Source organism: Martes martes (assembly GCF_963455335.1).
Source record: "Martes martes genome assembly, chromosome: 2".
In the NCBI taxonomy this organism is placed as follows: domain Eukaryota; kingdom Metazoa; phylum Chordata; class Mammalia; order Carnivora; family Mustelidae; genus Martes; species Martes martes.
In genome coordinates this window covers 105,821,400-105,835,521 of record NC_137889.1, presented here as the reverse complement: position 1 = coordinate 105,835,521, position 14,122 = coordinate 105,821,400, and the positions used below count along the sequence as shown (strand labels likewise).

The 14,122-nt window shown below is 34.9% G+C and overlaps 1 protein-coding gene across 2 annotated transcripts in view; it reads left to right on the top strand.

The window, feature by feature from the left end:
* Positions 1-14,122, top strand: part of TBCK (TBC1 domain containing kinase) — a 205,621-nt gene that overhangs the window by 172,632 nt on the left and 18,867 nt on the right. For both annotated transcript variants that reach the window (XM_080796178.1, XM_080796177.1), the window contains exon 25: positions 11,392-11,551. In XM_080796178.1, the coding sequence (XP_080652304.1) occupies positions 11,392-11,551 (160 nt within the window). The remainder of the gene's footprint in view (positions 1-11,391; positions 11,552-14,122) is intronic.

Here is a 14,122-nt window from a genome sequence, read left to right as displayed (position 1 = left end):
TGAAGAATGGAGAGCTGTGGGTTCTAAGAATCCTTTTCAGTGAAGTATCTAAACTACCTGCCTATGGACTTCCAAGGCTAAAAAACCTTTTATAATCTCTAATGATGCATTTGATTACATTATGAAGAAATAAGTAACATTTTTTTCTACTTATCTTAAATTCTGTTCTCAAGGAATTAAAGGCAAGGGAAAAGTGTGTTTCATGGTAATTAAGAGATTCATTAATTTAGTACTTCAAATTAATATATTAGAATATGGTAGTTGATTTTATTTAGATGTCATCATTAATAGCAACCAATAAATAGCGTTTGTTATATTGACGTATGTTTCCTCCAAACCCACGTTGTTGAGTTTTTAATCATGAGTGGTGTTGAATTTTATTAAATGCTTTTTCTGCATCTCTTGAGAAGATCATATGATTTTTATCCTTTGTTTTGTTGATGTAGTGTATCATGTTGATTGATTTGCGATTATTGAATGACCCTTGCATTCCCAGAATAAATCCCACTTGAGAAAATGGAACTATTTTGAATATTGGAAAGCAAAGTTAGAATATTTTAAGGGAATCATGTTAGAAAGGATTTTTTCTACCAAATGACTTAATTTAATGCCTTAAAAATATTCTTCTATTGGGGCATCTGGGTGGCTCATTCAGTTAAGCATCTGACTCTTGATTTCGGCTCAGGTCATGATCTCGTGGGTTCTGAGATCAAGCCCCCCACAGGGCTCCACATTCAGCTTCTCAGGAAGTCTGCTTGAGATTCTCTCCCTCTGCCCTCCCCCCCACACACATTTGTGCTTGCTGTCTCATTCTCTCCCCCTCCCTCTCTCCCTCTCTAAAATAAATAAATCTTTTTTAAAAATTCTCCTGTTAATTTTTCCCAAAAACTATCATTAGATTCTGGTGTTTTAAAACTTAACAAATGAAAGCCTATTATATTCCTTATAATATTTTTTAAAGGAATTATTTTTGTAGGGTAGTTCTTAATTCTGACCAAGGTAAATATTTGCAATTAAACTCTGGGATTTATGTGACTTTATCTCTCTGTTTATTAAGTTAATAAGTATTTAATACTAGTGTACTTTTAAAATAATTTAATTTTTCCTTGCCAACACAATGTAGTACTATACAGTAGAGAGAAAAACAAAAAACAACAAAGAAACTCTAACACCTTTTCCTTCTTTCAAAGAAAGTAAGTTATATTTGAAGTGTCACTTATAATATTTTTCAAATTGTTTATAGTCTCTGTATATAATTTTTATCCTCTATTTTGCTTTTATAATAAGATCATTTAGACAGAAAAATTTGGCTAATACAATTCTTACGTCTTCGTATAGGTGAAATTTTTTTTGTAATTTGTTCTTTCAGGAGATTAAGAATCTAAAATTAAGTTTTATCTCATCTCATTTGCCTTTGTAAAATAATTGAAATGATTATTTATGAAAGAGAGGGAAGCATTTACTTTTCAGCAAATTAAGTTACTGTCTACCAATGAATTTAAGAGTTAGCCTTAGCACCCTCTAGAACTCTCCTATGTGTATAAGGAAGTAAAAGCATCTTTTTCTTCTACCCTTCTAAGTTCTTGCTGGGCTTCTGTAAGAGAAGACAAACTGATAAGAGAAAAGCATACAAATTTATTTAATATAAGTTTTACATGACATGGGAGCCTTCATAAGGAAATGAAGATCTGGAGAAGTGGTTAAACCTGAGAATTTTAATGCTAGGCTTGATGAGGAGTAGACAGTGGCAAGAACACATGATAGGGCAAGAACATATGAGCTAAATTTAGTTAAGCTAAGGGAAACTTAGCAAGGCCAGTTTGTTCAGATTCCTTTTAGTGGCCCTCTGTCTTAGAGATAAGGATGTCCCCATCCCCTGAGAATAGGGAGGGCATCCCTCAGTTGACAGTTTTATTTCTTGATTCAGGGAAAGGTCATAAAGTCTTTTCTGCACATGCCCTTTCTCAGATTCTTTCAGCTTAAAATATTTAGTATACCAAGATGCCATATTTGGGGATATTATACCCTGAACCCCATTACCTGAAATTCTGCTAAAGCTTTAGTTATTTGGCTTATAAGTATTCTCAGTTAAAATACAAATACCCTTTAAAGGTAATATTTTAATCTATTATCAATTTTGTGATAGTGGGTCAGGAGAAGCATATCAACAATCTGAGGGAACTACCCCTAACTTCAGTAGGGCCCAGAAGTACAAGTAAGGAAATAGAAAAGGAAAGCTGGAGAACATGAAGACAGACTTTACCCACGTGACAATAAAGACATAATCCCAATTTACAAATAAGAAGGAAACCTAGAGATAATCTAATCTAAATTCTTATTATTAGAACTGAACAGTTTATGTCAGAGAAGCTAAACAGCTAAGTTTATGTTGAAATTGTATTTTATTTTTATAAGAAAGAAACATGAAATGTTAATCTAGGCAAAGATTTAAGTCAGTTGTATTGTTCTAATAAATTACAGGGATTTCAGATCAAACAATAATGGCATATTTTTGACAAGAGATATTTTAATGAAATGAGCATTTGTAGAGATAAAGGTTACTCATAATACTTAAAAGTTAATTCACCAAAAAACTACAGCTTTTGGAATACCATTCCAAAATGGTATTCAGCTAATATAACACAGCTTTCAAAAATAGAAAACAAAAATGGATCAAATTAAAAGAGCATTCTAAAAGCTATCATTAGAGTGGAACATTTTTTATACACAACTCTCTGGAACATACTAGAGGAACATTCAATAACCACAAAGGCTTGAGCAAAACAGTTAATGAGCTGGACCCAGAGACACAGAGCACTGCTGGCTGCAAACATTCTTTTCAAGCTTGCATGGAACACTTCTGAAAATTGACCACATGCAGGGCCAGAAAGCATATCTAAACATTTCAAAAGTTTAATATAGTTCTGCAAAGACAATGAAGCTTGGTTATATCAATAACAAAAACGTTAAAAATACAACATATAGTGGAAATATATAAACACATTTGAAACAATGTCAAACTATATACTGTAGTGCAAATTAAATATTTGAAAACTAACAAAATTACTAATTATCCAAACTTTGTTAGAGATTCAGCTCTAATAATAAAGAGATAGCCAAAACTTCCATAATAGAAGAAAGTCTGAAAAATGGGCTGTGCATTCTTAAAAAGATTTATTTATGTAATTCAGAGAGAGTATGAGCAGGAGGGGCAGTGGGAGATGAAGAGAGAGAGAATCTCAAGTTGACTCCATGCTAACTGCAGAGCCCAATGCAGGGCTCAATCTTACCACCCTGAGATCACCACCTGAGCAGAAACCAAGAGTTCCAAGCTGAACCAGTTGTTCCACCCAGGCACTCCTGGGCTATGCATTTGGTTTGAGGTAGGAAAAGAATAATAAACACGAGGGAACCTGGGTGACTCAGTTGGTTAAGCCTCTCACTCTTGATCTCAGTCTAGGTATTGATCTCAGGATCAGGGAATTCAAGCCGTGCCTTGGGTTCCATGTGGGTGTGAGCCTTAAGACAACCTCTCTCCATGGTCCTCACTCTTCTTGTTCCAACATGAGATCCAACTGGGTTTAAAGAGTTAATAACCCATTGTGCTCAAGTTCTTATAGTCTGCAGTATTGCATCTCTGTATAAGTTTCTCTAAGAGGAGTCCAGAAAGTCCACTCCTCCAAGGTGCAATCCACAGCCACACCAACAAAGGTCACAATCCAGATAATCTAAATAATCACACATGTGCTGGATTGAATCAAGGAACATCATCAATGTTCACAGAACAGCCAGGAGCGCCAGAATCTTGAGAACCGCAGGGCTCGGGGCCTGAAAACCTGCTTGCTCAGTGGAAATTCACTTCCTCCTGTCCTTTAATGCTCTCCTTGCCTCAGGGCCTTCCTTGCACCTGGCATCATGAAACTCGGGTTCAGCCGCACGATGACCAACACAAGTTGCCCTGTGAGGCACTGAGCAAACCCAGTAAGTGCATATTTTAAAGGGGCAATAGAAAGTGTTTCTCATATAATGGCATAAATTTCATAAGTAATGTTAATAACTTCAAAGATAATACACAAGCCAAAGTGTTGTTTTCTTTAATGGTTCTAAATAGAGTTTCAGATTTTCTAGACTTCATATTAAGAGTGGTCTTAGTCATGTAAATGTGGCACCAACTGATATTATCTGTAAACAGAAATACTTTGAAGGAATATTCTTCTCATATCCTTGAATTCAAGACTAAATTTTTTGCCCCCTTATTTGTAAAGCACTTACTTTTTTTAATATCCAAATCTATAGGAAAAACAACTTCAGGCTTAAATTTTTTAATTTGAAAAACACATAAACTAAGTTGTTTTTATTATTATACCACATTATTCATCCTTAGTAAATGCTAGTATTGCTCTTGTCTCTGTGTCCTGAAGAATTAGTTTCTAAAAATTTCTTCAAAATAATTTAGAGATACTTGTGTTCAGAGCAGAATAGATATTAAGGAGGTTTAGTAAGATTTTTTTTCATTCCATTTGGATCTAGGTTCAAGCTACCTGAATTAAAATTTCTAGCTAGTTGTATTCCTATATCTCAATAGACCTCGTATAATATGGGAGTATATGGTGGTCACTGCTGGAATGTCTCTACTGTCTGGATTAATAGTGAGTTGTGAAGGTACATTAACTGTTGAAGAGCTCCCATTTGTTCTGAGACCCACCCATTGCCCCAGTTCCGGAGTATCATGTAGTCTCATTCAATCAACCAGTCAATCCTGATTAATGACTTACTTTGCTAGACAATGAGGAAACAGATTTAAGTCAGAACCCTTGCTAACCAGGAGTTCACAGTCTTATGGCTGAGACCATTAAATAGATAATTACAATACAGTGTGAAATGGTCTATGTTTGAGGCACCCCCAGAAGGCCATGGAATATAAGGATGGTGACCCAAACTAGGTTATACCTGAGATGGGTCTTGAAAGAGAAATAGAAGTTACCCCAGGAATGAAGAGGAAAAGGACATTTTAGACTGAAAAAAAAACCCATACTGTATGATTGCACAGAGAGGGTGAGAAGGACATATTGAGGAAATTTCAAGTACTCTGGATATGCATGGCTAGAATACATGCGGGTAGAAAATGACACTACATTAGGCAAAGGCAGCTTCGTGGAGAATATAACATGCTAAGAAATTTGGGTTTTATTCCAAAGACTATGAGAAAGTATTAAAGAATTTTAATCAGATAAGTAGCATGCTCACATTTGTATTTTGTAGGGATTAGTGCAATATGAAACAAGATAAGAGTGAAGGTAATGGTGCAGGCAGGACCAGAAGGATGGAATCGCCCAGAGATTTGATATGCATAAACATTTCTCTATATTTGCAGTCACAAAGAGTGGGATCTCTAGCTTTGCCCTAAAATACATCAGTTTTGGTAAACCCTTTGGGTCAATGCCCATGCTGGAGAAGAATCCAGAGAAATGCCTTTTATTGTTGTTTCTTTCCCTTTTCTCATACTATGTATTTAAAAAAGATAATTTTGGATCATGCCACTCGATGTATTGGTAGGTGCTGGTGCCACTAGCTAGGAAGCCAGGATATATTTAACATATTTGATGCTGACACAAGTTATTCTAGGTTTGACACAATTCTGAAATTCATTTACTCAGCAAATACATAAGCACTGTATTGAAGCATTATAAGAGTCCATAGATGAGATAAATACAGATCCTGTAAATTGTTTAAAGTCTTGATGGAAGTCAAGTACATTAGCATTAGCATGTTTTATACAAGGTCAATTGCTATCATGAGAGATGTGCAGATACTATAGGAAGGGAAATTTTCATGGAGGAAACACTTAAAGGATGGATAACGTTTGAACACTCAAAAAAAATGGAGAAAGGATATTTAGGCGGAGAAAGCTGCAGGAGCGAGGCAGAACATATACTGGAAACAGTGTTTGACTTGGTTTGGTTGGTAGTGAAGTAGTTAGTGCTTAGTCATGAGGACTCAACTGAGTAAATTGGGCAGCCATAAAAGGTTTCTCAATAAGGACGTGAATAATCAGAACTTCGTTTTTAAATTTTTAATCTAACAATATTGTGAATAGAATGGATTTCCAAGAGAAAAGATAAGAGTTGAAGAAAATAAAACCTACCACAATAGTCTGCACTCAAAAGAATTAGTGTATGAAATAGATAAGTGGTCATGGGAATAGAGATAGGAGAATGGGATTTATTAGTGCTCTAGAATGTTGGATGTTGCCACTGATGAGGTTTAAACTGATTTGGTGGATGGTGATGCCATTCAAAGAAAGCAGCAACAGGGCGCCTGGGTGGCTCAGTGGGTTAAAGCCTCTGCCTTCGGCTCAGGTCATGATCTCAGGGTCCTGGGATCGAGTCCCACATCAGGCTTTCTGCTCAGCGGGGAGCCTGCTTCCCTTCCTCTCTCTCTGCCTGCCTCTCTGTCTACTTATGATCTCTGTCTGTCAAATAAATAAATAAAATCTTAAAAAAAAAAAAAGCAGCAACAGATTTAGCAAGAAGAAATAGTGATCTCTAAAGATATAGTTTTATATTAATTTATCTATTTAGTTACATTATATATGAGGAAACTATGGGCTTAATTCCATATTCTCTTTCAGCTATTGATATACTAAATGTATAGCCTTTACTTTGGACTCTGTAACATTAATTATAATTAGTTAACATAGCAACCAAACAAGCCCACAAAGTGGTCTGATGAAATGCTGGTGTACTTCGTATATAGAGGTATGAAGTCACCAAGTGTGGTACCCAACAAAAATGCCCTGCTCTTTTAGGGTTTAGAAAAATATGAGATTGTTTCTGTGTTAAATTTTGAGCTGTTGGATATTTTAAAGCAACTATTAAATCCTTTTGTCAATCTCATTCTTCTCTGCTATTTACCAGTAACATAGTTAAGGATAGATATTTAGAGGTTTGACCACACTAAGAGCATTCATGCTTACCTAATCTTATTTGCATAGAATTTTACAACAAGCATGTTCTTGGATGAGTGCTTTTAAATGTTTTCCAAGACTTTTTGATTGAACTAAACTAAGGAGAGGGGAGGTATGGCTTAAAGTTTTGTTTCTGTTGTGCCTTATTTTTCAAAATGTTAAGATAGCCGAAAAAGGGATTGGGATAGTTTTTGCACTTTGGATTATAATTTTCTTATTCCCAAAAAGTCTCTGCTGCCATATTTTGTCAAGCATTTTAACATTTAATATAGATTTTTTAATCTATATATTTTTTTAAAAATCTAATGAGTTTGGGGGGAATATTAGTTGCTTGTGGCATAACACTTTAAAACTCTATGACTCTTCCATTTTTTAAAAAAATCTAGAGGAAATGCCTCTATTGAGCACATAAAATATAAAGCACAGCCAACAGAAAATTGTAGGATAGTAACAAGTTTATGACTTATGTCTAGTGACTAAAAAGAAATTTGGGCTGAAATCTTTAAAGGACATAAGAAATTGGTGATACTGGATCCACAAAATCATCTAGATGTTCCTCTATGATTTAGATACAGATTTTAGATATTGGATTTTTGGGTACAAATGAGTACTTTTTAAAACCAAATATTTATAGACTTTATCTTATAAAATAAATGTTACTTTTAGAGTCACCAATTTTCTAATATGTAGCTGAACAAATTTCATATAACAGGTACACAAATGTAACTTACATTGTAAAGCTTACACAGTCTAAGCATTGTCCTTTATCTTTTATTTCTGATTTTCAAGGGAGAGAATCTGATTGGCTCTGCCTCCATCAGATATCCACCTGTACCCTTCCCTTCCCTATTGTCCTGTCAGGCATGATTGTAAAAGGATCATCTGATACAGATATGACAATCTGTGCTCACCCTTTTTTGGGAGTGGTAGTTGAAGCTCTCTAAAACAAGAGAGTGGGAAGTGGGCAAACCACCTAAATATTTCTAGGATAGATTTGTATTATTTTTGCTACTATAAAAACTCTAGAAAGAAAAAAAATGTTCTCAGTCAATAAGGGCTGTTTGATAAACACAGAAACTTTCTCTGGCAACTGATTCAGCCTGACGGATATAGAATAATTTGCTGAAAATATTTTGAGTTGTTAGGTTCTAGTTTGTGGCATCCAAATTTTTTGTTTTAAGGTAGGTCCTAACTGAAGATAAAAGTACTATCAGAGTAATAACATGCTGAGAACAAAGGCCTGACAGGTCATGAAAACTGCAGTTGAGAATATTAAATAATTATAAATGTTTGAGAAACTGGTGCTGATGAAATCCAGGGTTGATCTGCCCATGATCATAAATTCTCTGTCCATTCTTAGAAGACTTCAATTAAACTATGTACACTGGGATGCTAATGTTTACTTTACCTCTCTTTTCATTTTTTTTAAACTTTTTATAGTTCCTTCCTTAGTTATTAATGCCAAATGCTTTCCTTTTAAAAAAACATGATGAAGCAGCAAATGACTAGAAAATTTCAAATGTAAGATATGTGGTCAATCTTCACCGTCATTCTTGAGAGCAGGACACTCAATTTCTCCTCTCATCATTAATGAGAGAGAAAGAGAGACAGGCAGAGAAACAGAAAGAGAGAAGTAGAATTCTAAAGATGAAACTACAAACTGGGACAATTGAAAAACTGTCATGTCAATAAATAATTCTATTTTTCCCCCTCCTACAGTGATGACTAATGAGTTTGGGGGGGAATATTAGTTGCTTGTGGCATAACCCTTTAAAACCCTATGGCTCTTCCATTTTTTTAAAAAAAAGTCTAGGGAAAATGCCTCTATTGAGCACATAAATATCCCTTCCATGGTCATCAGTAAATGATTGTCAAGGGAGGGAAGACAGATTGCCTGGACTTCTTACAAACTAGTCTTCACATTCACTCTCCTTCTAACCTTTCTTCACATTATTACCAAAGTACAAATGTGATTTATTACTTATCTGCTTAAAATACTTTCTTATTTTTATTGTTCTACTATAAAGACTGGTATTACCAAGGCTCTGCTTGGTCTGGCCTCTGCATTCATTTCCAAGCTCACCTTATCTCATAATATACTTTGACCTATAAATTCTGCTGACATTGGCCTTTCTTTATTTCTCCTTATGGGCCATGTGCTTCACTTCTATTAGCCTAACATTCTGCTTGAAATGTTTATCTCTTCAACCACCCTGTCCCACCTCCATTCCATCCCTTTGCCTAATTAAGTTTTGTTAATTCTGATTTTAACTCAGCTATCACTTGCTTTCTCAGTGAAAACCTTCCCTGTCCTCCCCAAGTTGATATAATCTATCAGAGTATTCTATCCATCTCTTTCAGAATAGTTTTCACAGTTATTTTATGTTTATTTGAAGAGTTATTTGATTAATAGTAACATTTAAGAATGTCTTCCTCAGGACACCTGGGTGGCTCAGTTGGTTAAGTTGGTTAAGACCTCATTTGGTTAAGACCTGCCTTTGGCACAAGTCATGATTTCAGGGTCCCAGGATGGAGCCTACCTTGGGCTCCCTGCTCAGCAGAGAACTTACTTCTCCCTTTCCCTCTGCCTCTCCGCACTACTTGTGTGCACATTCACTCTCACTCTCTCTCCCTCCCTCTCTCTCAATCTAAAATAAATAAATAAAATCTAAAAAAAAAAAAAAAAGTCTTCCTCCATAGACTCTATATGAAGAATCATCTTTTTAATTGTACTGTTAAATTATTTGGTGGGGGGTAGAGGTATGTGTATATTTTTTCTTTTTTCTTTTTTTTTTTTTAAGATATATGGACCTTTATTTTCAAAATTACTGTGGCAAACCTGAAGAGTTCAGGAAGCACAATGTGTAAAACATCATGGCATTTATTGGCAGGAACAGATATTATTTACAGATAATAAATAATAACATTAAATGGGATCTCACATTTCAAACAAATTTAAATACCTTGAGAATAATTATAAGACTAAGTTCATAATTATTATTTAATCCACCTCTCTGGTTTTATCATCTACCACTTCTTGAAATATACTATGGCTTAGTAAGGGGCATATATTTTTTCTTTAAGATCGTATGATATTACTAAATATTTTAAATTAATTTATGATTTTAATTCCAAAACTAAAATACTCAATGAAACCATAAGAACCCTTCTAAAGTGCAAATATAAGAACACACGACCCCTTTAGAAAGCATGAAGTTGGAAAGAATGGAAATGTCAGCTAAGTTCACTTGAGAAATAGCCCACAACAAAAGGGTTTCCAGTCAATGCTAATGACTTAACAACTCTAAAGAGAGTCCTGTTTAGCAGTCACTTGCCCGAAGTAGATAGGTTTTGCAGTTATCAACTTAGAGAACTTCTGATTGACTCTATTACTCTCAGAGCTGTAAAATAATCATGGTTTTAGTAATGAACTAAAAGCCATAAATATTGTGCAATCCCCAGGATTGACATTGATTTGCTGCATCCTGATCCCTTTTGCAATACTGCATTTAATCACGAATGTCTTCTTTGTTTTTTGTTTTTTGTTTTTTTTAAGATTTATTTATTTATTTATTTGACACAGAGAGAGAGAGAGCACAAGCACGGGCAGGGAGAGGGAGAAGCAGGTTCTTCCCAAGTGAGGAGTCTGATGCGGGGCTCAGTCCCAGGACCCAGAGATCATGACCAGAGCCCAAGGCAGATGCCTAACCAACTGAGCCACCCAGATGCCCCACAGGAAAGTCTTCTTTAAATTTTCCACTCATCTTCTTCCTTTCTTTTTTCCATTCCATTTTCATATTTAACTTTTTTTTTTCTTAGCAGTACCTTGCTTCGTTTAGATAAAATACTCACGTGAGCATTCAAGATGTTAAAAACCATCAAAACTTCAGGGGGGGAAAAATACAAAACCCAGAAGTAAAACCAAATGAATTACTGAAGTAATAATTAGTAAAAGCTTATTATGTGCATACTAAAGAACACAGTCTACAAGTTAGGGGCACTCAAAACAAAGAGATGGACTGAGCCTCAAGAGTATATTGTTATAAAGAAGCTTATATGATGAGGAGGTAATAACTATTTTTCAGTTTAGTTACATTAGAATTTTCCTAAATGAAAGCAAATTGGTTAGGGGTTATCTCATATCAATTTGGGGCAACAATTTACGTTTTGTTTATGATTTTCAGAGGCATAAGCAATGAGTGACCAATGTTAAGTTAGCTTCACTTATCTTGCAAAATAAGCCAAACTAAACTTTGCTTGTATGACTAAACTAGTTTTGCCTGCTCAGGGAATTTTAAAATCTGGTCTCTGTTTGTGTTTGATTTTAACCTACTATCTTCTGTGAATCAATTCCCTCTGTGAGTTTCCCTCACACACTCAAGTCTACACACAAATAAATGTTTTCCTTAATCTTTCCTTCTCAGTTTTATTCGGGGTCATATTTCAGGCAGCATCAACATTCCATTTAGTGCTGCCTTCACTGCAGAAGGGGAACTTACCCAGGGCCCTTTCACCGCTGTGCTCCAGAGCTTCAAAGGGAAGGTCATTGTCATCGTGGGGCATGTGGCAAAGCACACAGCAGAGGTAAGTGGACTTAGAAGCGGCATATGAACATAATGATGTATTATCTGCCTGTCTATCATAATGGTTTGTCTAGGAGTATATTTCTTTAGGAGTTGGTCACAAATCAAATGAGCTTTGAAGTTCTGACTATATTCTTGCACTGAAGAGTTTGTTCACCTTTTCCCAGTAAAAGAATTAACATTTTTCCTCAGTGTGCAACATCAAGATCAGTAATAAACTTAGAAAAAGCCAAATGATAGCCTAAGACTTTTTTTTGTTTTTGTTTTTGAACTTCTTTCTGAAATTGCACAGAAGTAGCTTCAATTCCTTCCATGGGAGAAGCACACTGGGGCTTGACTGGGGGCTCTGAAAGCTGATCATGATAGAATTTATTGGATCTGGGGATTTTGTTTACTATAGCCTTTTTGATGATAGAGAATTCAGGAAGGATATCAACTTTCAGATATGAGGAATATATAAAAAAATAAAAAGTCTTCCCTCTTCCCTATGTTCTTAGCAAATTGAGGATAAAACAAAGAGTAGCTTATGGAGGTCAAAAATATCAGTTATTTTTTATAAAAGACAAGTTGGAGAATATAGTTTAAGATGAGAACCAAATGGGTTTCCTCATAAATCCCCCAGAATTGGTGAACATACCCAGATGTAGGCAACATTGAATCAGGACAGGCCCTTTTTCTAAGGGGAAGGAAGAATCTGCTGCTGGAAAAGTAGCAGACATGGTTTGCTCCCTGCAGGTAACTTATTCCCAAAAGGAAGAAGGGCAAGGCAGAGCCTTTCCAAATGTACCAATCAAATCAATCAGTCCTCCGCTACCCTGGGCAGAGTGAATAGAGGGACAAAAAGAAAGTTAGGATATACTTAGAAAAATTCTTTTTCAAAGAAATCACCAGTGGAAATAAAGTACTCCCCTCTAATATGAATAATTTAAAAATGTAGTCAGATGAGAATTTTAATATAAAACTTTTGGTCATAGACTATTCTAAGCATCCAGTAATCCTTGTCTCAGAAGTATGGGGCTAATGGTAACAATGGTTTTTGACACTAAATAAAGGTCATCCTTGATGATGAAAAAGTTTAATTGAATATACCAAAGAAGTATCTGAGTGAATATTAGTTATGTCATATATCACTTACCCCCTCTTTTATATATTATGCCTGGTATCTGACAGGGAATAATTTAAATACACCTATTTCAGAGAAAGTCAGTATACTAAATGACAAATGTGCAATTTTAAGTAAAAGAGAACATTTTAAAACTAAAATTGTAACGGTATCTAAATTGTTTTTATGTAAGTTGTTAGACAATAATTACTACTCTTATTTAGCTACATAATACTGCTGTTGCTACATTAATCTATATTGTCACAGCATTCCAATGAAAAATATCAGTTTTCAATTATAATGCATATCAATATATTCAAGCCACAGAAATAGTATGGAAAAGCACGTATTTCTGGGTTCTAAGTAATAGACAGCCTTAGGAAGAAATCCTTACAATGATAATAATCCTAGTTATTGACTGGTCTTTGTAAGTAGCAAGTACTTTTCATATGTCATTTCATTCTTCTCAATATTCTTCTATGAGGGAGACATTATTCTATGCATTTTACATATGAGAAAATCTTAGACTCAAAGTTTAATATGCCATGATTGAAACATGAATCCATATGAACTCTACAGGCCACCCCCTTAACTCAGTGAATTCTTAAGGCTTTTGAGTCTGAATGCTGCCATTGGTCCTGTTTTTTATGTTTATTTTTTAGGTAGGCTTGTTCTGACTTTTTACTGATCCCAATAGTTCTTTCCAGCATGTGAAACCAAGACCTGAAATAAACTTTTATATGCTCTTCAGGCTAACAAGCTTATGACTCTATTTTTATAAAGCATTCACCATTTGAAAGATGGTTATCTAGTAATAGACCCTATGATTTAATTTTCTTAAATATGCCAGATGTTTTCAAGCATTCTACTCGTTGTACAAATCTCTAGAATTGTGTCTTAATTTTACCATAAAGGTTAAAATATTTATATAAATAAATAGATAACTAATTTATTTCATTAAATAATCAATTATAGGGATGCCTGGGTGGCTCAGTTGACTAAGTGTCTGTCTTCAGCTCAGGTCATGATCCCAGGGTCCTGGGATTGAGTCCCACATCGGGCTCCTTGCTCACTGGAGAGCCTGGTTTTCCCTCAGCCTGCCATCCCCCCTGCTTGTTCTCTCTCTATCTCTCTGGCAAATAAATAAAATCTTTTTTAAATGAATAAATAATCAATTACAAAGCATCTGTCATTTGTTATATGCAAAACCCGTAACATGCTATAATCTATCATAGTGCAAATAAATTTAAAAGTTCAAAATATGAAGGAAATCTGGAAGCATGAATATAGTTAAGTAATAACAATATATGGTAAGAAAAGTAATACATGAAGAGCCATCACATTATGAATAAATTAGCCAATGTCTTCAAACTGCATGGTCATTAGTGCTTATAGACAACAATGACTGAACAAATTGTATACTCAGCTATTCATGCTTCAGTCCAACATCAGGAAATTATTTTTGAGAAA